Source organism: Pseudopipra pipra, chromosome 13 (assembly GCF_036250125.1).
Source record: "Pseudopipra pipra isolate bDixPip1 chromosome 13, bDixPip1.hap1, whole genome shotgun sequence".
NCBI classification, from domain to species: Eukaryota; Metazoa; Chordata; class Aves; order Passeriformes; family Pipridae; genus Pseudopipra; species Pseudopipra pipra.
In genome coordinates this window covers 10,074,178-10,101,926 of record NC_087561.1, presented here as the reverse complement: position 1 = coordinate 10,101,926, position 27,749 = coordinate 10,074,178, and the positions used below count along the sequence as shown (strand labels likewise).

Below are 27,749 nucleotides of genomic sequence, written 5' to 3'. Positions count from 1 at the left end.
GCTGCAGGGTGGGGAGAGCCTTTGGAGGCCTGGCATGCCACTGATCTGCTCCTGTCTGTTGGTCTAACCTGTGCAAGTCTGTGCTCTGCTTTCCTCTTGGTGCTCAGGGCCAGAAAACATCCATGTGCTGTGAGCATCCTTACAAGTTATTTCTGCCAGCTTCGCTCTGGGATGCAGGACCTGGGTGAGCAGGGAGTGGGGTGCAGCAGAGGCTGCCCTGCAGCAGGCAGTGCCTGTGGGGCAGCTGGGGCCCTGGCAGTGGCACATCAGAGCTGTCAGGAGCTGTTTCAGGGGCTGCTCGCCTGCTGTCCATGGAGGGCTGTGCAGAGCATTGCTCTGAGCTATGTTGGCACCTGATCACTCCCTGTCAGGTTCCTTCTCCTCACCTCTTCCCTTCCTGATTGCCCATGGGGCTCCCTTCCTGTCTGAAGCACACACCTTCTCCACTATCCCCTCTTGGTCTCCCTGACTCCACAGCCCCAGCCTTCACACAAGTCTTGCTTCCCATGACGTGGCCCCTGCACAGCTTCATCCCCAGGTGAGCAAAACCCACATTCCCCATCCCACCCACCCCTGTACCAGCTTGGACCAGCTCCTGACATCCTTCTTTCTTCCTGCTTCCCCTGCTCCTCCTCCTTCTGGTGAGATTTCCTTCCCTTTCCATTTCACAAGATGCTTCATGTGTTTGCATGCCCGCCTTACAGCCCGTCCCTCTTCCCTGTCCCAGGTGCAGATGTTTCTCCTGTGGTCTCTCAGTGTTTTGGTGTCTTCAGCACAGCCAGGATTCCTGTCGGGACATTCCTCTTGTCTATTTAACCTTCCTTCTCTCCGGCCAGTGTAAAAATAGTTTTGGCCTGCTCATACCCAGCTTTATCAACTATTTTTCATCCTTGTGGTTTTACTGTATCCCATCTCTGCGCATCTGCTACATCCAGCCGCCTGCTGGGTTTGCAGCAGGCTCATGGACACAAGCTCCCCATCACCTGCTGAGAGCTGCCTCATTGCCTCCCTGCTGATTTCTTCCCAAAATGTGGCTTTACTGAGGAGCCCACAAACCTCTTGGCAGCAGCAGGGCTGTGTCGTGTTGAGACTGCTGCCATATGTGCTGACTCACACTGTCTCCCTGCTTGCCCTTCCTCCCCTGATGCCTGTTTCCATCTCTTCCCTTTCTCCTGTGCTTTTGAATGCAAAGTTTTTTAGGCACAGACTTTATTCTGGCTTTGCAAAGGGTTATGGTGGTTCCAGGTGCTGGATGGCCAAACCTGGGTTTTGCCACTTTTTGTTGTTCTTTCTTATGCCCAGGATCCTGGAATGATGAATTATCCATGAGTCTCAGATTTTGTAGATGAAGCTCCATAGCCTTCCTGCAAGCTTGAGTGAGAATGTGTAAATGGGATCAGATGGCAGTGTAGGAATTGGAGGTGGAAAAAGTGAACAGTCACAAATTTGAAATAAAAAAAAAAAAGAAAGAAAGCTCTGAAAGACCACACAATTTGAGTTTGCCCTGACCTGATCTCTAAATCCCTGGCTGTGGAAGGGCTTTTCTATGGATAGAAATTGCTCAATTCCACATGCCCATACAGTTTGCCAAGTGAATTTGCTCAGTTCCCAGGCATCACTTTAATTCTCCCACGTACTGTAAGGTTTCATGAGCAAAATAAGAAAATAGGGAGTTCTCTCTCCTGTTTTTGAGGTATCCTCACATGTCCAGATTGCATATTGCAGTGGGAAGTGGTCCCTCTGCCAAGGGCTGTTTCCTGTCTCAGAAGTGATGTGACTGTTATAAGTGTATCCAAAGGGTAGTTGTATGTTTCCATTTCCCCGCCCTCTTTAGCTTTTAATTCCCCATATTGACTTTTCCTCTTGTTTCCTGTTGTATTTCACCTAATTGGCCCTTTAGGATTTGTTTTAAAATTTGGGCTTTGCCTGTCTTTCCATGTAAATGCACTAAAGGTTTGCAACAGGTGAGGCAGCAAATAGGCTGTAGAATGGTTGCTAAAATTCGGGGAACAGTTGTGCGCTCTGAGATATATATATGTATTTATGTGTACATTTAGATGCACATGTGGCCTGTGCTATTTCCTCTTCTCTCTTCAGCTACTCTAAAGAACCAGCACTGTTAATATTCATCTCAGTTGTCTCTCTTGCTGCTTTGGAGTGGATGCACACACTGGGTAGGTCTTCATTTCTGAGGTTGTGAGAAAACACCACGTGTCGGGTGCTGCTGAACCCGCAAGGTTTTCAGTGGGAGGCAGGAGGAAGCGTTGCAGGGCTGTGTGAGTGTTTGTGCTGGCTGTTAGTGCCATGAGAAGTGAAAGTCGAGCCTGGTTCAGCTCTTGGGCTGGGCTTCCTCTGTGCAACAGATAATGTGTGCTGGCAGCCACCGCAGGGCTTGTGTCATTGCAAAGTGACCATCAAACCGGTTACAGTGGAGCCAAACCAGCTGGCTTTGCCATTTTCCTCTCTGGATATTGCTTTAAATGAGAGACAGACTGAAAGGACTGAAAATACAAAAGCTTTCTCATAGTTTTCCTTTGGCTGCTGTTTTAAAAAAACATCTTTCTTTCGCTCTCTGAACGTTCACATCACCAGCATTATACCTGTTGTAATTCTGGGAGAAAAGGACCTCAGAAAAACATTAATCATATAACAAAGTGGCATGTTTGTATGGTATTCAAATGCAGAACACTAGAAGACAGGTGGCTACTGTTTTTCAGGCACTAAAAGTTTAAAATAGAAATGTTATTTCCTATACTTCCCCACATGAACATCCCCAGCTGTCATCATGAGCCTTTGTTTATAAAGCAGATATGAGGAATTTTATAGGCTTTGCGAATGGATACAGAAAGGTGACAATTCAATCTGACTTCTGAAGTTTCCCCCTCTTTGTTAATGGGTAATTCCCTTTGCTAAACTTTTCCTTTACTCTCTCTCTGGTCGTTTCTGTCCGGAGGGTTTTGGGATCGGGCTGTCAGAGGGCAGCGGGACAAGCAGGACACTGAGGACAAGGACCTCACTGGGGGTTTCCCTTGTGGCAGGCTCTGTGCTCGTGCTTGGCCAAAGGCAGAGCCTTGCGTTGGTGTTTGTGGGCATGTTTCTGTTGAAGTAATTTCATTGAATTTCCTGTTAAAATGCCAGCCAAGTTGCTTGTGGTGCGGAGTCAATACTCCAATAGACAGGCTGTTGTTCTGCCTGTGCAGTTGTCCAAGTGTAGCCTTGTGACCCAGCATGGATGGGGTCTCCAGCACAGCAGATGATCCTCTTCCTTGTGCTCCACATGGCCCCATGTTGGTGTGTTGGGCTCAAACCAGTGTTTTTTTAAAGAGAGGCTTATGTGGGAAGGTGCACTGCTCTCCTGTTATCCTTATTTAAAATCATGTTTATGTTTTACGTGAGGTATTTCCCATGGGTCTGCTTTTTATCCCAGCACAGTGGGCTGTGATGCTTTGGGCTGGAGCTGCTGCTGAGTGTGCTCAGGTGCTGCATCCACAGGAACCACAGGAGAGAGCAGCTCACCCCAACCTGCCAGTGCTGCTGTTCCACAGGAGGTCAGAGGAGCCTGAGGAGCATCACAGTGCCTGCCCTGGGTGAATATCTGCTCTGTGTGTGCCAGAGAGCACAGCATGCCTTTGACAGTGCTGCACAGTTTCTCCTGCAGAAATGGATTGATTTTGTTGCTGGACTGGCAGCATTTCTTTGTACTTCGGTATTGGCTTCCCCTGTGGAGGATTTTGTGGTTTCTAAGACTCTAATTACTTTAGTGTAATAGTTTTTCCTGTGCTTTCATAATGACTTTGGTGGGTGCCATCTGCTGTTGTGACAGCACTGGGCAGCTCAGTCTGAGCCCAGGATGTTAGGAGGTGTGTGCTTCAACCAAGCTCTTCAGAAAACTACTTTGAAATCTGATTTTCAGCATTTAATGCTTTAACTCCAGCCCTGCTGGACCAAAAGGCAAAAAATATTTGGGATGGCTCCCTCCTTACTCCACAGGTCTGTTTGCAGGGACAGGAGCATGCCTGGCCCTGCTGGGCAAGCCTGCCCAGTTCAGGATGGATGGAGGAGTTTGTTTCCTTGACAGCAGGCAGGACACAGACCATGTCCTTCTGTGAGCAGCTTCTTTGCTAACAAACAGCTTGACCTGCATCTTTTGGCTTCTCTTTAGAGACATTGCTGTGGTTCCTGTTGTGGCCTGTGACAGACTGGGTGGTGTGCTGGGTGTGTGACACTGAGCTGCAGGTGATGAAGGGCTGCTGTGTGCTGAGACAGGGAATCAGCACACCTTGGGTAAGAAGAGCTCTAGAGGCCGTGTTTCTAACAACTCCAGAGAAGAAATGCCTGCCTGTGGATGCTGCAGAACCCATCTGGGTGACAGTGCACAACTTTCCTGGAGCTCCCTGGGTTATGAGCTGTGTGTCACAGGGCCCAGCACTGGTTTGTGGGATACAGATCACAGCACCAGCCTGCACGACACATTTTTTTCCGATATTATTAAATTCACAAGACTGGAAGGGCTGTAGTGAGTTCTAAGGATTTTTTTTGAATCTGTGGTGGGCAGTGCTGCATGGGTTTTGGAACCTCTCATATGAGGATCTGGGATCCTTTTCAGTCCTTATCCTTTAGTTGTCATTGAGTCCCATGAGGATGACAGCCAGGACTTTGTCTTGCTGGTGTCAAAGCTAGAAAAAAAATGTTATTCAAAGCCCCAGCTTTTAAAAAGGACATCTTTAGAAACACAGTCCTAGTTCCAGGACCATGTTGCAAAATAAAAAAGGACTAAAATACCGTGTGATCAGAAGGCCTGAGTTCATTGTTCCCAAAGCCACAGCACTGTGGAAGGTTCTTAGAGGGAATCTTATTTCCTGTTACAGGTGCTGCGGGGAGTGAGTTGAGAGGGAAGTTGATGTGAGTGCTCATAGCACTGCTTTAACCCTCTGATGCTGCTGAGTTTTGCCAGGATTGCTGCAGGAGAGGTAAATTTGAGAGATCAGCAGAGCCATACACCCAGTGGGTATATGGACTCCATGGGGTCCTGCCTGGTCTTGTGGGGAAGACAAGCCTTGGGGACACCTGGCCCCAGACTTTCAAATAGATATCCTGTTATTTCACATCAATTTGCAAAGCTTGGCAAACTTTCAGAAGTGCATTGTGCTGTCCTGCATTAAGACCAGTGTTTCAGATGATTAACCAAATTCAATTAAGCATTTAATGAGCATGGGACTAACTGAGAGTAAATGAGTTCCTTTTCTCTGTCTACCTGTTGGGTTTTTCAGAGTCCTGTTTTTCAGATGGGCTTTTTATTTTCCTATTAAATTCCCATGCAGCTCAGGTCTTGGATGCAGGAGGAAGAAGCGCTCTGTGTGTAGTGTGGCTGTCAGCATTTGCCACTCTGTTCCCAAATCCCCCATGGCTGAGGGAGCAGGCAGCAGTCCCTGGATGCTCTGGCACTGAGCATGGGCTCTCTGCCGACGGACCTTTGTCTTTGTCACTGGTAATCTGAGGCGTGTGAGGTTCTTTTCAGGACTGTGCAAGCAGTGAAGCAAAATTTTCAGAGAGCAACTAAAGGGAACTTTGTTTCAGGTGTCTAAGCTAATCCATACTGGATTTCTGTAGCATGGAAAAAAGATATTTTGGATGCAAAACTGTCTGAGGCAGGAGTTTCCCCAGCCGAGAGTAGAAGCTTCTTTGCGGAAGGTGAGGGTTGGTCTCTTCTCCCAGGTAACAGACAATAGGACAAGAGGAAACAGACTGAAGGTGTGCCAGGGGATGTTTAGATCTGATATTAGGAAAAATTTCTACATTGAAAGGGCGGTCAAGCACTGGAACGGGCTTCCCAGGGAAGTGGTGGAACCACCATATCTGGAACTGTTAAAAACATGTGTAGATGTGGCGCTTGGGGACGTGATTTAGTGGTGGACCTGGCGGGGCTGGGTTAATGGTTGGACTTGGTGACCTTAGAGGTCTTTCCCAACCTTAATGATTCTGTGACAGCCAGCAGCAGGACAGAGCAGGTGCTCAGTGGATGGCTGTGCAGAAATTGCTCTACCTGGAGGCTCACACAGGACCCAGGCATCCTTTACATTAGTAAAACTGGCCTTAATTGTACATAGGCTCTGTGCTGTCCCCCGTCAGAGAGATGCTTGGATGTCACTCTGCTGCTGGGATGCAGTGCTGGGAAACACAGCTTAAAAGGTACCTGCCTTGCATTTCTGAAGTGCTGTGGGGAAAAGCTTTCATTTTGGTTTTGCTTTTTGCAATTATTAAAAGCACCAGTCATGCACCTGGGATAGAGGAATAGCCTCTGCTCAGTGGGGCTGGTCCTTTGGGTAAGGGAAGCTACAGGCAGCCTTTGCTGCTCCAGCCTAAAGGACTGTTCAAGTTTGCTGCAGACCCTGGATTTTTATTCTCTTTTTAGCAGTTACCAGATATGGCAAAAATGGAAAGAATTTTTTTTCTACAATTCTTTGTTTAGTTTTTTTTGTTTGTTTGGGTTTTTGTTGTTGTTGTTGTTTAAAGGTGCTGGTATATGAGAAGATATTATCATAGAAAGATTTTCTGCAACATTTCAGAAAAAGATTAAAACAAGCTTAAAATATAACTATCTCCAAATAGCTCTTGCCTGGGGCCATTACCCTCTAATGTGACAACTGCCTCTCCAAAGTCCCAGCACCAGCTTTGCTTCAACACAGGAGATGCTCAGTTGTCACTAAAGCAAAACCCTGGATCACATTTGCTGCAAAGGCCTTGAAGACATTCATTACTGCATCCCAGACCCTGAGGAGCCAAAGGCACAGGGCAGAAACCTCTGGCTAGAAATGGTTTTGGAAGAGCAACCTTGATTTCTTGGCTTATCTCATGTCACAGAAAATATTGAGTTGTTTGTACTCTTGGTGGTGTGGCTGTTTACTCAGTGGTGTTAGACGATGCTGAGCCTTTTGTCCTCATTTTGGGCTCATTTTCTTAGGCTGCAGGTTGTGCTGAATCAGCAAGAGACCTTGTACTGGCCTTGTCTTTAGCTCTGGTCTATGTGAACAGTTCATCCCAGCAAAGCCATTCTACTGGCAGGTAAAGTTTGCTGCCCAGAGGGAAGCATCCAGTGTTCCTCCCACGAGGGTTGAGAGTCCAAACATGCCATTGTGCAAGGATGTCATCTCCAGAGGCACGTGGCGTCACGCGCTGCTGGGAGGGGTTCATAAACACTGTCTGTGGCAGGGTCAGGCATCAGGATTTTGGTCAAGATTCAAAACAAGGCAAAGCTGATGTGTCAGAATTTGCTTCCTGTTTTCTTGTGACCATTCCTATACAGAGTCATGGTTTGGCTTTTGGTGTGATGTTTGATTTTTCACAGTGCAATGCTGAGGGCCTGACTCTTGCTCATGAAATCTGAAGTCAGTCAGGGCAGCTGAGATGGCACTTGCCTACTTCAGAAGTTGTGTTTTTCTTATTTTTTTAAGTTTCATTTTTTGGACTTGTAACACATACGAAATGAGTGTAATAATGAATGTAATGGAGCTCTCCTAGTAGATTTACTTTTGACTCCTGAGACTTTGGAGAGGTTCCTTTTGCTTCCCAGAAATGTGAGTGAGAACAAAACTAGGCTCCAGATTTTTCCAGCCTTTGGCTGTGTCTGAAGTGCGATTTATGGAGAGGGCTTTCCTGTCTTTCCAGAGGGATGCTGTTCTTCCTTCTATGGGGTGAGATTCCTGCTCTGGCAGTCGTAGCAGCAGGCCTGCTCTCATCCCGCCTGCGGCACATTTCCAGAGAGAGCACAACTCTCATCTCCTCAAGCACAACCAGCTCTGAGCTGAGCAGAGCCAGCATAGGAGCCCATATTTCTTCTGAGCTGCACAGATGAGCTGCTCAAACATAAAGATGCTGGATCGTGCAGCTATTAAAGCTGTGGACTGTCCAGGAGGATTTCTTGCTCCATTAAGAAATTAGAGACTGTGCTGAGAGGAGAGCAGCACAGTGCTTTGTTTCTTCCCGTAGCTTATTACCAGACACAAATAACTTAACCCATCATTTCCCTCCTGCAAACCACGCTCGCAGGTGGTTACCTGCAGCACAGGAGTGTCAGAGTGCTGAGGTAACAGCCAGTCCAGCGGTCACACAATTTGAAATCATCAGGCTAATTAAGCACAAGATGTTTGTTACTGGTTATTTTAGATATTATATATACGTAATTTTTTTTCATCTTCTATTTTTCCTGCAGGAAAAAACCAAAGTGGTGGAACCCTTGGACTATGAGAACGTGATCCTTCAACGCAGAGTTCAGATCTACAGTGATCCCCTCCGGGACCTGCTGATATTTCCGATCGAAGATGTATCTGTGAGTTTGCACTGGCTGTTTCCCATGTTTGAGGTTCACTCGTCTCCAGTCCTGTGTACCTTGGAAAACTTCCACTATTAACCACATGTTAATTTTGGCTGCAGTAGTGACACATAAAACCAAAATGACCCACTGGTGATTTAGGCCCACCACATTCATTTAAAGCAAGTGTCAAGCCCTGAAGATGCAGTTTGCACTGACAACATCTTCCCCTTTTTTGTGCAGATCTCAGTCATCGGCCGACAGAGAAGGACTGTCCAGTCGACAGTGCCAGAAGATGCTCTAAAGAAAGCTCAGAGTCTCTTTGTCAAAGAGGTAGGGGCAAAGTCCACGTGACACCTGCCTTCAGCACTTTGTCTCTTGGGCAGGATGCTCAGCTGTAGCTCCTGATCTGCAGGGTTGCAGATCACTTGGTTTTTCCTTTGTGGGAAGCACTGATTGCTGGCAGGGTGGCTGCATGGGAGGGTTCTCATGTGCATCTCTTGTGCAGTGCGTCTTTCCAGTGGGTTTTGTTCACAGACAAGGTGCGTGGCTTTGCACCACCTGCCTGAGCTGCAAGGTGCAAGATTGCAGCACGGCAAGGGGGGATACACAACCTCCCTGGAGCATCCAGAGTGCTGCAGGTTTGTTCTGTGAAGTGCTGCTCTCTAGGACTGCTCCCTCCAAGTGCAGTGGAACTAAATGCGAAGTGATGCCTACATTTCCGAGGGCAGAAAATTGGTGCTTTCTGGAAAAAAGTCTCTTCCCAAATCACTACTCCTTTTTTAGAGCCTTGGAGCAACATAAATACAAAATCTGTAGCTGTGTGGCAGGCCAGATGCTGTGTGATTTTTGTCTTTGTACTGTAAAGGTTCCTTATGAAATTCTGTATTGCAACATAAAACAAGTGAAGCAGTCTTGTTCAGACCCTTTCCACTTGTGCTTCCCTCACCCAGTGTGTAGCCCTTCTGACTTGTGCCTGGTTTTGTTTTGCCTGGTGTAGCTTTCAAAGAGCTGTATTGTTTTCCTTTCAGTGCATTAAAACCTACAGCTCTGACTGGCACGTGGTAAACTACAAGTATGAGGAATACTCAGGAGACTTTCGGATGTTGCCATGGTAAGTGTCGTGCTCCCTTGGAATACTAATGCGTGGTCACAGGGCTGGGGTTTGATAGGGTTTAGCAGAAGCAGTCTGCCCTTTTCCTGATGCCTGTCCCACAAGCAGCCTCTGCTCCAGAGGTATGTCACTTGAAGGTTAGGGAGCCAGAGGTGGTTTGTGTTATCGTGCCATTGTCACTCAGCTCTGTCAGGGAGATGCCCACAGTATTGTCAGTGTGGGTCATTGCTTCACATCCCATCCACCAGTGTATAAACACCCCCTCCACTTGGGATGAGGGTGGACTGCAGTCCAGACTCATGGCAGGGTAAATAGTGCTGGCAGTGTCTACTCAGACTGAATGAGGAACCTCATTGTCCCGCTGGGCTAATGTTCCCTGTGAGCTACACACGGTGTTCCCATGCTGAGCAGATTTTCCTTGTACTCTCAGTACAGAGAAGTTGCTGGACAACTTCAGTCCAGTGATGTGGTATTGCTGCTAATGCTGGCAGTGCTGGGAAGCTGCATGCCTGGAAGTGCTGGGCTGTGCCAGTGATTCCAGCTCCAAAGCTAATTGGGTTTCTCAGACAGGCACATACATCTTCGATTTCTGCTGGATTCTTATTTTCTCCGTGGTGGCGCCTGCCCTGCTCTCACTGCCCACACTTAGGGCATGTCTGGACCCCTGTCCAGGCTGCTCCAATGCTGGCAGCTTGTTAAATGCTTTTTCTTCCTAATTGGCTGAAGTGGGTCTGTTCTGGTGGTCTCACGGGGATGTGAAGCAGCAATGGGGGTAACACAGTCGATCAAATCGTGTTAAGATTTGTGAATAATCTGCAGTCTGATCTTGCTTCTTTTTTAGCAAGATGGAAGATAAACTTGGCCTGCTGTATCTCTTTGTTGCATAAATGCAGGTCAGCAAAATGTTTGCAGAATCAGATAACTAACAAGAGAAAGCTAATTACAGACTGCTTGTGCTTAATTTCCATGAAATGCACTCAGAAGTTAGCTTTCCCCAGCTGTAAGGGGCTGTAGGTCTCTTGAAATCTATCTTCTGTGCTCTATAGTCTGCAGTTTGGCTATTGCTTCTGGATCCAGCATCAGCTGCTGGCTCAGAGGACCCTTGTGTTCCAGTCATTAAATATGAAAATGTGTTGTGATTTCAGCAAATCCTTCAGGCCAGACAAGATTCCAAGCCACGTGTTTGAAATTGATGAAGACTTTGAAAAGGATGAGGTAAGAAGTTTGGGGGTTTTTTTACATATACCACCCTAAGATCTGTTAAAAAGAAGATTTCACAAGGCAAAGGCAGAATTCAGTTCCTAGGAGTGGTTTTCTGTTGAGATGCTTAGTGCTGTGAAGATGGGATCAAAAGTGAGACAATAGTTTATTTCAAAGTATGACAAGATAACTTCTTGGAGCCAAGGGTCTCCTGAATTATCTGGAGGATTAGCCATATTTCTCATGGCTTTTTCACTTGAAACAGAGCATCAGTAGAAGAGAAAAAAAAGGAAGCCAAGCACTTACTGAGGAACACTCCTCATGTCCAGAACTAAAAGTAGGCAATCTCTTTTTCAACGACACTGCATACCGGGATCCTCTTCTGAAAGGTTTTGTGCTTTTCCACATGACATTGCCATTCTTAATCAGTCACTTTTCCCCAACATATTCACATGTGTCAGTCCTCTGTACAGGCATTTGCTTCCTCTAGAAGTTGACGTGTTTGTGCTCAGCTGGTTGCAGGGAGGATTTGCAGCCCTGGAGCTCCTCCATGGGAATGATCTGAGGGCTCTGACAATTGGGACATCTCAGACCTGATGGTTATTTTGGATGGTGCAGTGTCATGTTTGCTACAGAAATGAGGGACATAGACAGACATTTTTCTGTCTCATGTACCATGGGGAGCTTAATCCATAATTGTGACATTAAGAAGTTTTTGTTTACAGAGGGAAGGGTTTAGCCCAGATGTTTAAAGTTGGCATGAAGATGCTGCTGCTGAGATTCTTACAGGGGAAAAAGGACATTTCTTTGTTGGAGAGCTGAAGATTTGGAGGAGCTGTTTCATGCACATTTCTCACAATCACTGTGTATGTCCTGGCACACTTCGGGTCTGGACTAGGATGGCTTCTTTATAAATGGAAATGTTTTGTCAAGTTTGGCCTTAATCTTTTTTTGGCTGTGTTGTTGGTTTGCTTTACATCATTAACTTGAGGTGTTCCCTCTTTAATAATATCTAATCTGGGCTGGAGACATTGCTGTGCACTATGTTATCAGCATGCTTCTGAGAAAGCAAAAGGACAAGAATATGCTATCAAAATTTGGAGACCTTTTTTCTTCTGGCCAGTGTCCCAAATACTCAAACAAGAGAAGTTACTGAGGTTTGTTGTAGAAGAGTATTCCAAGTGCTTTGGCAGATGTTTGGATGTTTATATCTTTTGGCATGGTCATATCTAAAGGATTCTGTTACAGTTTCCTAACAGAGCATTTGCATTAGAATTGTGTAATGGAAATCCAAATAAAAGAAATCTCTTGGTGAAAAAAGGTGAAGCATTATAAAAGAGAAAGCATGGGTTGTTTTACCCAGGGAAATAAAGTATCAGAGAATTTACTTTGGAAGTTTGATGTGAAAAGAGTGAAAACCTGCCCCTTGGGATGCAGCAGGCGATATAAACCAGTCCCTTCATGGCTCATCATCAGACAGGCCAGGGCTGCCTCTGCTGCTGATTCAGTGGAAATCCCAGGGCAAGTTTTTTTCATCACTCTGTGCTCTTATTTCCCTCCCCAGTGGAGGTCATGGTTAGGTATGGATGGAGAGCCATTCTCCCTTTCTCGGACCACGGGACAGGAGCAGATGGAAACCCCATCTGGGTGTGCCACGAGCAGCCTGGTTGGGTCACTTGAAACTTTTTGTTTTGATAAATGTGAAACCAGCCGGTTCATTTCAGTTATTGGGGTTTGATGATCTTTGCCTAAATTTAAAATGGAGGAATGACAAAAGAAAATGACAAAATAAGTCCTGAGTTCTGCATTTTGCAACTTCCTAAACAAGCCTTTCTGAAAATTTCCTTCTTCCCCAGGTTTTTGAAATACTGCATAAGAACCAACGTGCATTTCCTCATTGCAAAATTGCTGTGCCTATCGGCATAGATGTAATCTTTCTTTCTTAAAGGTGACCCAAACTAGCCTGTTTTGCCTCTTTATTGGAAAGAGATATCCCTGAAATTTTTTGTGATAACACTGTCTATGTAGCTGTACCTGTTACACATACATTCTTCATTTCACTGTATTGCTGTAGTTAAAATGGTATTGCTTTCCAGGGTGGACAAATGCCCGTGCCCAGGGGGAATTTTCTGTGAGACAGAGTTCACCTGACCTCCTCTTTTTCTAATATTTTCCTGTCTTTCAGGATTCCTCATCCCTGTGCTCCCAGAAGGGCGGTGTGATAAAGCAGGGCTGGCTGCACAAAGCAAATGTAAATAGCACCATCACTGTTACCATGAAGGTGAGTTTGATCCAGCTACTTGTGAACAAGGCATGAGGTGAAGTTCAGACGACGTCTCTGAAGCTCACAGGAGCTCAGTGAGTGGGTTTGGTTTTGGATGGGCATCCGACCCTCTTGTAGAGTATCCCATGGTGGACTGGAAAACCCAGTCTGGCAACAGTCTTTGACTCTTCCCTGTCCAGAATGTAAGACTGATGCACTTCAGATCATGATGGGCAAGCTGAGCAAAAAGGTGAAGCGTGTTCTGGTAAAGCAGGATTGTTTTCTGAGTGAGCAGCTGAGGCCCAGGAGAGGAAGGCAGCCTGAATAACTGAAACAGCTGCCCTGAAAAGACAACTTTCTGAATTGATGGTTTCCTTGCTGGTAGGAAATATGCATGGAGGCCAGCTTTAAACTGAAATGACAGATCTTTGCTTTAAAAGCAGGGGTGATATCACTGCAGAGACAGAGCATTGCTGACCTAAAAGCAACAGCTGCCTTGTCTCCTGTTCTCTGCTCTGCGTAATCTGGCATGACACTGCTTAGATTGTGCAGAGATTTTTAATAGTTACACCATAGGTTTTTGCTGTGGCAGTGAGCCCATGTGCTGTCCCACCACGCAGCTGCCTTGTTACAGCATAGAGTGTTAGGGAGTTATGCTCAATGGTGCAGCTGAAGGATGGCTGCAGTGAGGCTGCTTTGCAAGGGTATATTAAAAAAATCTCAAATAGCCTGGCTGTTCCAAGTCTCAATTCAATGAGTTATGCTTTCAGGAGAAGCAGAACAGGACTGTTCATAGGGCTAATTTTAATTTGAGTTTTGAAATGGGCTTTAAGGCGATAGACAAAATAGGATTTTCTGATCCTCTGCTTTTCCAAGCAAGGTTGAAGCAATTTTTTTTGCCTGGAACTTCTGGAGGAGGTATGACTGCTCAAAGCAGTCAGTTGGGTCTGTTCTGGTCTGAGCCTCTTGTGGTAATTGGTCTCAGCACCCAGCACCTCAGACCCACCTTTCTGAGAAGTCATTTGAACTACACTGGCTTCAGTTCCATTAATATGATCCAGAGCCTCCAGTGAAACTCTGATATCACAGCACTGAAAATCAGTACTCATTCTCTGAGCTGGTCCTGGTCACTTCTGTGTCTTACTAAATGCACACCTCCCAAGGCACATATATGAAAGCTGAGGACTTTGAACACCTTTGGCCTTATCACCACTTGGAGAGGCTGCTGTGCTGTGTTCAATTGTGAGTGCTGGTTCTTTCATTGCTGTGCTGTGCTGAGCTGCTGGTACCTCACACTGTTGCTAAGCATGAGCAGAGTGTTTTGTGGAGAGCCAGCCCATGAGCAAACTGTCATTAGGCTACAGCTGCCAACCTTTATTTCAGAGCAACCTTTCCTTTACAGAGAAATGCCCTGGTTTGGCCCAGCTATCCCTGTCTGGTTTGCAGCGTGTGTTGTGCTGCACTACAACCACAGTGTCCAGATTGTCCTTCTGTCCTTCTCTGCCCAAATGGACTTGCCCAGTTCTTGACATCCCTCTGCACTCACAGTGCTCAACAGCAGCACCTGTAGCCTGATCAGAGGGGATGTTCTCTCTGCTCCTAGGTTTATAGTATTAATTTCAAATAATCATTGTCTTCTGACAGCAGTGCTTACAAGGGGGGAAGATCATAGGAATAGTGTTTGCTGTTTGATTCTGCATTTACTTTTGAACAGAATTCATCAGATGCAAATGGTTTAGCATGAAATCCCATGCCCACGAGGGATATCAACCCTGTAATATCTAGAGAGAGATCTGTCATGGGTTTCTGTAGCATCCACTGCCAAAATTCCTGAGACTGATTCAGTGAAGTGCTAAATCAGTGTTTAAGCTGGCTTAACGCTTTGCATCCTTAGCTTTCCATGTATTTTTATGCTCTGTTGAACTGAAGGTTTAGTTAGATCTTATAAAACTTAAAGCTCAACAACCTCGGAGCATCTCTACAGCTAATTAGTCATCCAAAGGATGCCAGAGGTTACTTTTCAGAAGGGTTAGGTTATGGTTCAGAGCACGATGCTTCCTCCCAGTTCTGTGCACTTGAGTGGGTTTATTGAACATGTGCTAGTGTCTGTAATGATGGGAGCAGGAAATTACTTGTAATCTCCCATGTGGGATGAAAAATGCTGTGTTTATTTGTAGATCTTCCAGATACACAGAACAGTAGAAATACTTGCAGTGCTGCTTGCCCCAGCTTCCTTTGTGATTCTCCTAACACAGATACCCAGCAACTGTGAAATGCACCCTGATCCTTACAGACTTGGCAGCATATGGTGCTACCCCAGTTGCTGCCAAAATGTGCTCTTGAGTTATAGTCCAGTGTCTTTTGGCTGACAAGCATGAAGGAAGATGTTCTGAGATACTGGAGAGCTTCTTTTTCTTCGTAAAAATCAGGAGTTCAAACAAAGGAACACTTCTCCCAAAGTTATTGCTTTCTGGTGTGGGAATTGAACACTAAGCCAAAAACAGTTCTTGAAAATAGATTTGTATAAGAAAAATAAACCCAAAGTCACAAAAAACCAAGCAGTTGATTGGATTGCAGCATCCCTTCGCTTGCATTCGAGTGCTAGGAATTTCCACATGTCTGTTCCAAAGTCTTACAGACAATTCCTTTGTAATTCTAGCTGAGGCCTATATCAAATGGCTTTGGAAATACCTGCTCTGAGGTGGAATGAATCTACAAGCCATGTGCTGATCTGAATTTACTGTGTAGCATTCCTTTGTAAAGATAAATGAGACTGGAGCCAGCTGAGAGACGAGCTGGAAACCCTGGGGCTTTGCTTTAGTTGGGCAAACTTGTAATAACAACAAGGACATTAAAATTAAAGAAGATGATGGAAATCCCTCTTTATAAAAGCAAATCATAGTGAAATAGGTGAATCTGCAACACTGTAGAGTCAGCAGTGTTTCTTGTTACAGTATTTTCTCAGTAGCAGGGAGGACGGACACGGAAACCAGGGCCATGGTTTGTGATCTACAACAGAGTGAATACTTGCCTCAGCAAGACTTTGTACTTTTGCAGGTATTCAAGAGGAGGTATTTCTACTTGTCACAACTCACAGATGGCTCCTATATTCTGAATTCCTATAAAGATGAGAAAATTTCAAAAGAATCCAAAGGCTGCATTTTCTTGGACGCTTGCAATGACGTTGTTCAGGTAGGTGTGCTTTCTGTGTGGCTGCACATGGACTTTTGCGTTGCTGGCTCTGAGATACATGTGCTCTCTCGAGGTCTGAAGGCATGGATTTGCAAACTAATCCAGAGCTGGTCAGCTAAACTGATCAACAGGCAGACAAGGCATTTCACAAAGGTGCCATACTTTTGGCTAGGAAGAGCTGCTGAAGAGTAAAATGCAAGCATTTCATCATTACCTCATCTGTTGCCTCCCTGCTCTGTCCATCTCTTTTACCTGTTATTGTAGGTCAGGTGCCTTTCAAGACCTTGAAGGTTGAACCAGTTAGTAATTGGTGTGACTTTATCTTGGGCACCTTCCTCTATTTGCTGCTTGCACCAGCTTCTTGTTTCTTAAGTCACATCCTGATAAGTCCATGCAAACATGCAGTTCTTTGGGACTTAGAACCTGCTCAAGGCTTGTAAGGTTTTAGGAGCAGGGATTTGTACAGATCTAAAACCTGGGTTTGCTTAGTTGTGTGAGGGTGAGAGGCAGCAGTGGGTTCCTGCTGTGCCTTCTGCCCTTGCTGTCTCTGCAGAAGTGTCAAGCACTGAGCGTGGTGGAGCTGGTGCAGGGCAGCTTAAATTACCCCAGTGGTTTGCTTTAGCATGGATGAGTCAGAGCTGTGAGTTCCCATTTATCTTCCTGAACACAGTAAAAGCAGTAATGCACACGCCTCAGTGATGTACGGGATGTAATTCCCAAGTTGCATCAGATTTGCTTTGGCTTCTGGTTGGAAAATGCTGTTTAAAGACCAGCACAGCTCCGAAATGTTGCGTTGAACTGCTTGCTTTTAAGATAGATGCCTCTAAGTGTCCTGGAGCACAGCATTACTTATTGTGTCAGACAAATGCAGTTACTGGCTTCTCTGGGTAAATGCTAAAGGACTGAGGACATCAGAAGGAGCTTGCTCCTGCTCCTAGTGCAGTGTCTGTGGTTCATTCTGGCTTTCTTTCACTCTCAGAGTAGCTGGCAGCCATGGACCTGTGCACTGCTTGGTCACAGCTGGGAAGCCCTTTGTGATTGCTGCAGGATTGCTGTGTCAAGGAGGGTGCTGCATTGTATTTTGTGGTATTTCAGCTCAGGATGCTTTCCCAAAGAGGAACTGTGGGGCAGGTACCGTGCTGAGTTGTTGAGGAAAATGTAATACAAGTCTCTCTGTTTGTTCAGTGTCCCAAGATGCGCCGTTATGCATTTGAACTGAAGACAATAGACAAGTACAGCCACTACCTTGCAGCTGAAACTGAGCAGGAGATGGAAGAATGGCTGGTGACCCTGAGAAAGATCATTCAGAGCAATACTGAGAGTTTGGTGCAAGAGAAGAAAGATACTGTGGAATCTGTGCAAGGTCAGTTTGTAAATAAACACCTACCTTCTCCCTTCTCCAGCAGGATGCAAGCAGTGTGCCTGGAGAAGTGTGTGCTGTATAAATAGCAAGAATTGTGGCTGACACATAATATCATGCAGAGGGGCTTATTACAACAGAGACTATAGTCTGAGGAATAAAAGTGGAGGGAAATGTGACCCTTCTTCTGGAAGGGAAATCCATGGCAAAGTTTCAAGGCTCCTGGAAAATTGGCTCTGTGCAGAAGTTTTGCTTTGGAAAGACCTAGCAGACTGTAATAGTACACTTTGATACTAGTAATGTATGGAAAAATCTTACTCCCAAGGAATGGAAAAATCTCCGTAAACTGTTTTTGTGCTATTGTTAGCAAATACTGCAGGATGCTTTCTGGCAGAGTGGTGGTGCTGCAGTTGTTTTGAACATCTGTTTCTCGTGTCCTTGCAGATGATGAATCAAGCACGCAGGGTAAATCAGAGAACATCCTGGAGAGCCTGGAGAGAAGCATGCATCCAGAGCTGATGAAGGTACCGTGTTTGCAGAGATCACTCTCCCCACCCATAACTAATTCTGTCCACCTTGTCTTTGAAAGGGGTTTTCTACTTTCTGTATCTTCAGATCTGGGGGATCTGGGCAGGCACCAAGTGCTGGTGGGGTCTGTTATCTCACCTGCCTGTCTCATGGATGAAGCTTCATGGTTTGAGGCCACATGTTCTTCACCTCCAAGTGTGGTGGGTTGTGGTTCTTCCCTTGAGGAATAACCAGATTTAGGGCAAATGAAGGACTGTTGTGATCAGCACTGCTCATTTGGGCTCATCAGGTGTGACCACCCTGGTTGTGGGAGCAAGAGGGGGAGTTAGGCAGCAGCTACCTCCTATTTATGATCCAGAGTGTGGTTTGGTTGCCTGCTCCTGCCTGCCTTCTCATTTGGCACAGCCACATCACTGTACTGTCATTGCACCGTGTTGGTGGCTGCAGCCAAGATGCTTTACATATCTCACATATCACAAAGGGAACCTGAAAAATAATTATTTTGTTTTGATTCCTTTCTTTCCCATTAATGAGTGTTTGCCTCTGTGTGGCCAGGCACTAATGTCAATGCCTTCCTTTGTCCTAGTATGGAAGAGAAACAGATCAGCTGAACAAACTCAGCAGAAATGATGGAAGACAAAACATCTTTTCTTTTGACCCAGAAGTCCAGGTAAACATCCCCACATTTGCCAGTGTGAGGTTTTGTTCTCTGTGTCGTGCCTCCCTTGTTCCCTTGCATGGCCACCGTATTTGCCTGCGGGGGCAGGATGTTTCTCTGGACTGGAGAACAGAAGTGCAGCCCATACCCTGCCAGTGAGAGCAGAATGAGATGTCAGTGCTCAGGTGACAGCTCAAATACAGGGAGGACTCGCAGCAGCCCCACACAGGGCCTCCCTCCAGCTTTGCTGGCTTTTGTGTGATGGATCTTCATGTTGCTGGATTTCAAACCCATCATCTGTGCCTCTGGGAGGTTCTCATGGTTGCAGAAGAAGCAGTAGAAGTGTTACTGCAAGGATGCCTGCAGTGCTGCATGGGACTCAGCACATCTGGAGTAGGGAGCGGTGGTGGTAAAGGCCATGATAGGGGTTTACAGGGAGAGCCTCAGTCTCCAGGCAGTTTTCAAATGTAGGAACATACAAACAGAAAAAACACCCTGTGCTGGTCTGATTCACTGGAGGAGAGGGTCACTGTCTATTGGCCTGTTTTATTCTTGGCTTTGAACTTTGCTGAGTTCTCTGCCAAGGTCCAGGTGTGGGATTTCAGTGAAATGAGCTGCAATTGTTAACACAGTTTTAGAGAATTGTTCCAGGTTATTTCACAGTTTCTGGTTCCCCTTCTGGCATGCTTTGGCTTGTTCACACCTGTGAAATGGAACATTCTGGTTTAACAAGGAAATGTAATTAGTCTTTAAAAGGTTTAGTTGTGCAAAATGAGTTTTTCTCTTGGCACTTCTTTAAGGTCTTTAACAGAAACAAGATGAGCATCCAGGAGGCTTTTTGCTTTTTTTTTTAAGAGAAGCTTTGAGAAGTTTCTCATGTTTTAGTCAGATAATAAAAATGGAAATATTATTTAGTGCAGAGCATCTAAGATAACTTTTTTTACCTGAGGCTGAATTCACTGCCCTCTTTTTATATAAAGAGCTCTTTATTCTGATGTGGGTCAGTCAGATCTGCTATCACACCAGGCATTCAAAATCATTGCCCTAGTCAATGCTGGTGTGTACGTGCACACTTGTATGCCTGGTGCTGAGGAAACTGGGAGCAGGAACTTACACCTGCAACGTACCTTCCTCGTGGAATGGAAATAAGGTAAACAATGGAAAGAGTTCCTCAAAACTGGATTAACAATTGCAGCCTGTTTTTCTGAAATCAGTTGATTGAATTGAGATATCAGCACCTTGTGTTTGGCATGCAGGTTTCTGCAGGGTTTGAGGGAGAAAAGCGAACAGGACTCTGCCAGACTGTCACTGAGAGACCTGCTGGTATTTGGGGGTGTTTGGGGTCTCTGTGTCCCCAGTGCCAGCATGGTGGGTATGGCAAAGGTTTGTTTCAGGCACAGGGACCATCTCCTAAACTAGCCATATCTTCATGGTGGAAGACACTTTTTTTATTGCCTTATGTTCCGCTTTCTTCCCTGAGCTCTAAATGGTGCTTGGGAAGATCCCCAGAGTTACAGCAAAGCAGGAAGGAACTGAAATCATATTGAGGTTTAGTTTGCTGTGCTCTACAAAACAAGTTGCTAAAAATTGATACATCCCCATGAATTCATGTCTTGTATTTGTGTAACATCACCAAATTGCACTCATTTGTGAATGTGTCCTGTACCTTTTGTACCACTTTGAGATAGTATTGGCCGTAATGTTATCCCTTAACGTTATTCAGGGGTTTATTTTCTTTTTTAATGAGACCAGATTTGTTTGTTTGCTGTCTAGAGACTAGACTTCTCGGGGATTGAGCCAGACGTGAAGCCATTTGAGGAAAAGTGCAGCAGGCGCTTTGTGGTGTGCTGCCAGGACTTCTCCCTCAACCTCCTCGCTCAGCTCAGTGACAGGGCAGAAGGAGGACCCACCAACGTAAGGGGAACTCCAGCATGTCCTGCTTTGTCTTCTTTCTCCTCACCAGCAAGAAAAACCCTTGGCAAATTAATCTGGATGGATACATTCCATTTTGCCATGAGCTCTGATGGGACCTGGCAGGCGGTGACTGCTGGCCCAGGGTCATTGCAGGATTTCTCTGCCTTGGTATTTTGGTGTTCCACAAATGTGTTTGGGGACAGGGTCTGTCCTGACATGCCTCAGCTTGCAGTAACTGGGACTGCTGGGAAACCAGTTCAGAGGCAGAAGGAGTGGGGAGCCTATGTCTGCCAAATTCTGGGTCCCTATGAAAGTCCTGTTGGTAAATGATTAAGCTCCATCTCCAAACCACTCATGGCTGGTTTTTATTTCATTTCCCCTAATGGCAAGGGATTTCCCTGTTCTGGAACCTTCTTCTGACTCCCAGCCTAACTGTATTCACAGCCATTTTATTATATGCATTTGTTATCGTGCCAAAGTTGTGCCTTAGCCTAAAAATCTCTTTATTTTATTTTCTGAGCCTCTGATGTCTGTAGACAGCTATTACATCTCACCTCAGCCTTTTGCTGCTGGGCTGAGCAGACCAGTCTTCTCCAGTCTTTCCTCCCAAAATAATCCCCGTTTTCCTGTCCTGCACTTGCTCTGATCACCCCTTTCTGTGGGTGCCAGAGCAGCAGGTAGCATCACAGGGGAGGCAGCAGCCCTGGCACTGCCCCATCTCTACTGATGCTGCCCTGCCTGATGCCTGTTAGAACCACAAAGGCTTTTCTGTGATGGTTTCATCTTGGCAGCTCCCAGCTCCAATACAGGACAGCAGGCTCCATACACGACACCAGGCTCGTTCTCCTCAGTAACTCCCAGGGGACGGACACATCGCTAATAGCAAAGATTCTTATTATTCATCCTTAATCAGGTCCAGAGTGAGACCTAATCAGCACATTTGCAGCATTGATGTAATGCCTTGAGTCATGCTGGAATGTCTCAGGCACTCTACAGTCTTATCTTCAGGCCTTAGTTTTTGTCTTTACATGGATGCACGCCTACTGCAATCTTTGAATTAAAAATACATGAATTATTGCCACTTACCTTGTGTTGTCAAGGTCAGTAGCTACAAAAGAGGTTGGCAGAATTTTGCACATGCAGTTCCTCAGCAGTGTTAGCCTTGTATTTGAGCTGTCCTGGCTGGGAGAACTAACTTTCCTCCTGGGAGAGCATCTGAGGAACGTTTTGACTGTCGCAGTTGGGCCATCCAGAGCTGATGGACTTTGGAAAATCAGTAGTGGTCTTTAGCATGTGATCATAAACACTCTTAAGCTGATCTATTTCTCATTGCAAAGGATAAACAGCTCTGATGAACTGAGTTCATCTTTTCTTTCTGACTTTGTAGTTTGCCACTTATGTAAAAAACATATGGATTTCATTCTTTTTATTTCATTGATGGCTTTAAAGTAGCTTTTTTCTAATTGACTAGATCAAAATGCAAGAAGGTGCAGGGAAAAAAATGGATTTTTATATTTATAAAGCAAAAACCATGGATTATCTGTAAGAATTCTGTAGAATGCTGGCGTACAAAGCTAAAGGTGCAAACACATGCAGAAAGTTCCCAGTTTCCTTAGCAGGGAAGGCAATGCTGATACCCTCGAGCCTGTGCCGTGCATTTTTTTTTTGACATGTACATTCAATCAAATTTCCAGGTTGAGCCCTTTTTCCTAAGCTTGGCGTTATTCGACCTGAAAAATAATTGCAAGATTTCAGCTGACTTCCACGTGGACCTGAACCCCCCATCTGTCCGTGAGATGCTGCTGGATAGCTCCGTGTCCGGAGCGGAGGGAGCCAAGGGACGCTCGCCGGGCGAGAGCCTCGTGCACGGGGTCCCCGAGTCCTGCCTGCGCTACATAAAACGGGTGAATATCTGACCTTCTCCTCGTTCTGTGCCTCTGTTGAGGCTGTGGCTGTTCAGCAGCCTGGCAGTGTGGTGTTACCCACTGCGTGGGGAACCACAAGTCACCTTTTCTCTTGAGCTCTATGGGGTTTTGGTCAGTGTTGAATTTGCCGCTTTGGGCTCGCTGGCAGTGACAGGCAGAGCACCAGGTAGAGTTTTTCAACACTTGACCATGCTCAAGCCTCGTGAGCCCCTTTGGCCTACCCACAGGAGCAACCAGGGCAGGGTGAGTGTGGGTTGTGGGAAGGGACAGTTTGATGACTGGGGGCAAACCCTGCGGTGCATGTCAGGTGTCCTGCTGTCTGACAGCTGCTGTCTGACAGCTGCTGCCTGTCTGTTGCAGGGGGTCTTCTCCGTGACTGACCCACATGCAGAGATCTTCCTGGTGGCCCGTGTGGAGAAGGTGCTGCAGGGCAGTATTGCACACTGTGTAGAGCCCTACATGAAGAATTCGGACCCTGGAAAGGTATTGGGTGGGGCCATGAGAGTATCTCCTTAGTGATGCTCTCTTCTTCTGCAGGGAGTAGGGTGGTCTGAAATACGGGTTGTTCCTGCTTCTATTTAGTTTTTTTCTGGCAAATACAGCCTTTGTCTGTTCTATTTGCACTGTTCCCAGGCTGGCTTCATCTGGGCTGTCCTGAAAGATTTGATTCCTTCCCTTGGAAAGGGGCAGAGGATTTTTAAAAAGAGCCAAGCACTTGGAGCATGGGGACCTTTCCCCATTGCACTTCCGACAAGGCAAAGCCTGGGCTGGCAGCAAAAAGTGGCGCACTTCATCCCCAGAAGTGTGGGATGAAGTGTTGGAAGAGATCATTGAGTCCAACCATTAAACCAGCGCTGCCAAGCCCAACACTAAACCATGTCCCTAAACACCGCTTCGACATGTCTTTTAAATACCTCCAGGGATGGTGACTCCACCACTTCTCTGGGCAGCCTGTTATAGTGCTTGATAATGCTTTCAGTGAAGAAATTTTTCCTAATATGCAAGAGAGAGACCCTGCTGCAGCCAGTATCAGTTTCTGCATGCCAAGCAGAGCTCATGCTGCCTTGTTGCAGCCACTCAAAATTAGTTCCTGAAAAGTCAATTATAGAACACCCAGTGATGATGGCATTCCCTTGGCACACTTTCTAAATCTGTATGGGATGAGCCTCTTGCAGTTAATTTTGAAAAATAAACTAATATAATAGGTTTAATATGACTGTGCCCTCAATGTTTGCTATTGCTTTTCAAAGTAATAACTGTAGATGGTATAAAGTGGCAAACAGGGGTGTCTGTCAGCTGCTGCAGCAACTGCTGTGCTGTGTGCCTGGGGAGCTGTGCCTCATGGAGAGATGCTTCTTCCTGGAGAGTGCAGCACTCTTCTCTCCTTTCCCAGGGCAGCAGGGAAGTCCTGGCACACACTAACCCACCTCCCTCGTGTTTTGCAGACTGCCCAGAAAGTCCATAAGGTGGCCAAGCAGGTGTGCAGCCGTCTGGGGCAGTACCGGATGCCCTTTGGTTGGGCTGCCAGGTGAGTCTCCTCAGACTGGGCTTTGCCCATGGCAGGAGCTGCTGCTGCTGTGAGTTATCCAAGGCACGAGTTGGCCGAGTGGGCAAAGGGCCAAGTGACTGAAGTCAGTGAAGCTGCAGCCGGGGGCAGACTTTGGCTCTGACTCCCAAACCAGAATTGGGATTGGCCTGAAATGCTCTATCTAGAATTGGAAACAAAATATTAAAAAGTAAACAGTGCTGGGAAGGCAGTAACCTTCCTAATGACCTGTAGCTACTGCTGTCAGGGAAGAACATTCCTGGGAACAAATTACACTGTACCACACTACCACGGGAATCAGTGCAGAAACTCCCTCCTGCCACCATCCATTGCCAGGGACAAGATGAGAGTAGAGGATCTCCCAGCCTGGAGGTGGCAATCAGCTGGGGCTTGTTTTCCATCTTAAACTCTGCTTTAATTAATGTTCTTGAGAATGGCTGGAGGTAGTAATCCCATTCCCTTGCTGTTCTTTACTGGCACTGATAAAGGATGTCACTGCTAACTCTCAAATCTCAATGAGAGGAAGGCCTGAAGGCAAGATCATCCACTGCCTCCTAGTGCTAAATTGCATTTTGATGCTGATAAAAGGGATGGTAATGACATGGGAACACAGAAAACTGTCACAGTGGGATGGAATTTGATGCTATATTGCTTGCAGTGTGTACTCTTGAGCTGGATTTTCCTGTGACACTGGCTGCTCACCTTTGAGATTGTATTTCTGGGATGCATCTGAATCCTGGGAGCCAGCACTCAGCCCTCTTTTAAGTGGTACCTCAGCTTAATAGTGGGCTCTGTATGGGCATTGACTTTGGCTTCAGATTTATTCCTGCTGGGTAAAGAGCTGCCTTTGGACAGCAAGGAGCTGAGTGGCCTGGTGCAGGGAACTGTGTTGTTCTGCATCTCTGGAATGCATCCCCTGGGAGGAGATGGAAGGGTGTTCATGATTGTGGACCAGGCTTGGAAATGGGCTGGATGTGTCCTCCTGATGTGGCTGGTGAGAAGGGAAATGGGTGATGTCCCATGTGATTCAGTGTGACACGCTGCATTGAAGGCTGTGTGGGGTCTAAGCACCATGTGAGGATGGGAGAGCAGTCAGGTCTGGTGGTGTGCAGAGCAGTTGCAGGGCAGTGAACCTCTCACCCTATAAACTGCCTTTCAGACATGTCAAAGACCTCAGTGTCTGTGTATTTATCAACATTTAGGAAACTTACCTCCTTTTTTTTTTTTTTTTCTGCAGACCAGTTTTCAAAGACTCCCAGGGCACTCTTGATGCTGAAGGAAAATTCTCACCCCTCTACAAGCAAGACAGCAGCAAACTCTCAAATGAAGATATGCTGAAGCTTTTAGCAGAGTATAAGAAGTAAGTGTGAGAGACTGGTGTAGGGGCTGGGCAGGCATTTTAACGTACATTTTGAAACAGTTAAGTGTAAGCATGAGATGACAATTTCTAAGACACTCAGAGGGTAGCAAGAAGTGCTGCTGATGTGTTCAGCACCTGAGCTTTCAAGATTCACACTCTTGTTCCTTTCTCTTTAATGCAGACCAGAGAAGACAAAACTACAAGTCATTCCAGCCCAGTTAAATATCATTATCAAAGACGTCCCGCTAGACTTCACAAGTAAGGATCTTGGATCTTAAAATAAATGCTGGTGGCTTGAGCCTCAGGAGTTGATGCTTCTGTGGGGAATTTTGCCGTTTCATTAACAAGAGTATCTTGGGGGTGCAATGAGAAAAGAGTAATTCAGCACAGCCACTGCCTTTGTAAGTCTTTCTGATGGATTCTCTGGAGGGATGTGAGCCAAGTGCAGAGGTTTACCTGAGGGGTTCATCTGCTTTGCAGTTTGGCCATTGCATCCTAAATCTAAAGGAAGCCACCTGCCTGCTTTTGCTGGTGTTATTACATCAATCTTATATGACGTTTTTGATCCATAACACTGGAGGGCTTCACAAACGTGGTCAGGGTGATTCTTTACTTTGCATTTAAAGGAACTGAGGCAAAGAAGGGACTTGTGATGTGTTCAGTGTCACTCCATGGACTTTTGGCAGCTCTTGTAGGCTAATCTCCTGTCCAAAAGGCTCTTCTAGTGGACTTAATTTTTTATGTTCTTATTTTCTTCCAGATTGTGTCACAGCTTCTTACATTCCTATAAAACCTTTTGAGAAGAGCTGTGAGGACATTGCAGTGGAAGTGGAGGAGCTTGTCCCAGAAGTTGCAAAATACTGTTACCCCTTCACTGTCTACAAAAATCACCTCTATGTCTACCCCTTGCATTTGAAGTATGAGAACCAGAAGGTGTTTGCAAAGGTGAGTGACCTGGAGCGAGGGCTGGGGTGATGCTGCTGGCCTGTAGCAATGGCTCATCCTCCTGTTCTCTCCCATTTCAGGCAAGGAATATTGCTGTCTGTGTTGAGTTCAGGGATTCAGATGAAGCTGATGCCAGGCCGCTAAAGGTGGGTACCTGTTAATGGGGCTGCCATTTGCTCACTGCTGTGCCAGCCAGTCTGAGCAGGCAATAGGAAAACACCGAGTTTCCATCGCTGTTTTAATTTGACTGGCTAATTTAGGATGGTAGCAACCCTGAATTTAGCTCTTCATTTGTGTTTCCAGTGTATATATGGCAAACCTGGAGGCCCTCTCCTGACCACAAACGCATATGCTGCTGTGCTGCATCACAACCAGAGTCCAGAGTTCTATGATGAGGTAAAAACAAAATGTGGGAAAGAGCAGATTTTCCTGGATGCTACAATGCCAAGGGGCTTTTCAGGGATACCTCCCTTTGCAGGGCTGGGTGAAATATGGGTAAAGATAATCACCAGCCCTTTGCCTCAGCAGAAGGGCTCAGCAAAGCCAGAGCCTTTGTCAATTTTTAATGTCGGTTTGTTTTCTGCTGTCTTTACTGTCACGCTTTGTGCCTCCAATCACACACCCCCATTAATAAGTAATGTTGCAAATATGATGAAAATATTAGCCAGGAGTTACTTAAAATGGGTAAGAATGTGTCTTGTGTAACTGCATACAACATAGCATTTGTGAAATAAAATAGAACTAAAATATTACTCCACAAAAATACAGTCTGATCTATCATGATATCATTTTAGATTAAAATTGAGCTTCCAATTCACCTCCATCAAAAGCATCATTTGCTTTTCACCTTCTATCATGTCAGCTGTGAAATTAATACAAAGGCAACATCGAAAAAACAGGACACCGTTGAAACTCAAGGTATGTTCAATGCTTAAATTATTTTTGTTGGAGTGGAAAAGGCCAAGATAAAATGAATGTAGGGTCATGAAAAAAATATTTGATTAAAATACTAGCCTATCTGAATTTTCTTTTCTAAAAACAACCTAATGCAAAATTGTAGGTCTAAACTGGAATAAACTCAATGTTTTTGGTGTATACTAAAGCTCAGATTTTTGCTGCAATCTGACAGCTCTTTCTGCATGTTCCTGACTTGCACAAATGGGCTGTTCTCAGGCAAGACACCAACAAAAACCTGACACTCGGTCAGGGCCTCAGGGGCTGATCCTGCCCACACTAGACGTGTGCACACCCAAGTCCCACTGGTCAGGATGCCTCTCCATTCATCCAGTCCTCAAAGGACCCTCATCGTGGTGCACAGCCATGGCTCACGCACTGTTTCTGCCCCTCAAACCCACTCCTGGTCTTGGTTGTGCTGTGTCTGAATTTCATTCACCAAGTCACCGGGTAAAAGGTGCTTTAACAACACTGACGTGGTT

At 45.9% G+C, this 27,749-nt stretch overlaps 1 protein-coding gene across 6 annotated transcripts in view; it reads left to right on the top strand.

Annotated features, from left to right (window-relative positions):
- Positions 1-27,749, top strand: part of DOCK11 (dedicator of cytokinesis 11) — a 78,054-nt gene that overhangs the window by 10,427 nt on the left and 39,878 nt on the right. For all 6 annotated transcript variants that reach the window (XM_064669955.1, XM_064669958.1, XM_064669959.1 and 3 more), the window contains exons 2-20: positions 8,210-8,326; positions 8,552-8,641; positions 9,340-9,422; positions 10,568-10,637; positions 12,808-12,903; positions 15,943-16,077; positions 17,263-17,440; positions 17,882-17,961; positions 18,552-18,635; positions 20,397-20,537; positions 22,232-22,441; positions 22,823-22,945; positions 23,908-23,990; positions 25,246-25,368; positions 25,550-25,626; positions 26,129-26,313; positions 26,394-26,459; positions 26,617-26,709; positions 27,108-27,231. In XM_064669955.1, coding sequence (XP_064526025.1) covers positions 8,210-8,326; positions 8,552-8,641; positions 9,340-9,422; positions 10,568-10,637; positions 12,808-12,903; positions 15,943-16,077; positions 17,263-17,440; positions 17,882-17,961; positions 18,552-18,635; positions 20,397-20,537; positions 22,232-22,441; positions 22,823-22,945; positions 23,908-23,990; positions 25,246-25,368; positions 25,550-25,626; positions 26,129-26,313; positions 26,394-26,459; positions 26,617-26,709; positions 27,108-27,231 — 2,158 coding nt within the window. The remainder of the gene's footprint in view (positions 1-8,209; positions 8,327-8,551; positions 8,642-9,339; positions 9,423-10,567; positions 10,638-12,807; positions 12,904-15,942; positions 16,078-17,262; positions 17,441-17,881; positions 17,962-18,551; positions 18,636-20,396; positions 20,538-22,231; positions 22,442-22,822; positions 22,946-23,907; positions 23,991-25,245; positions 25,369-25,549; positions 25,627-26,128; positions 26,314-26,393; positions 26,460-26,616; positions 26,710-27,107; positions 27,232-27,749) is intronic.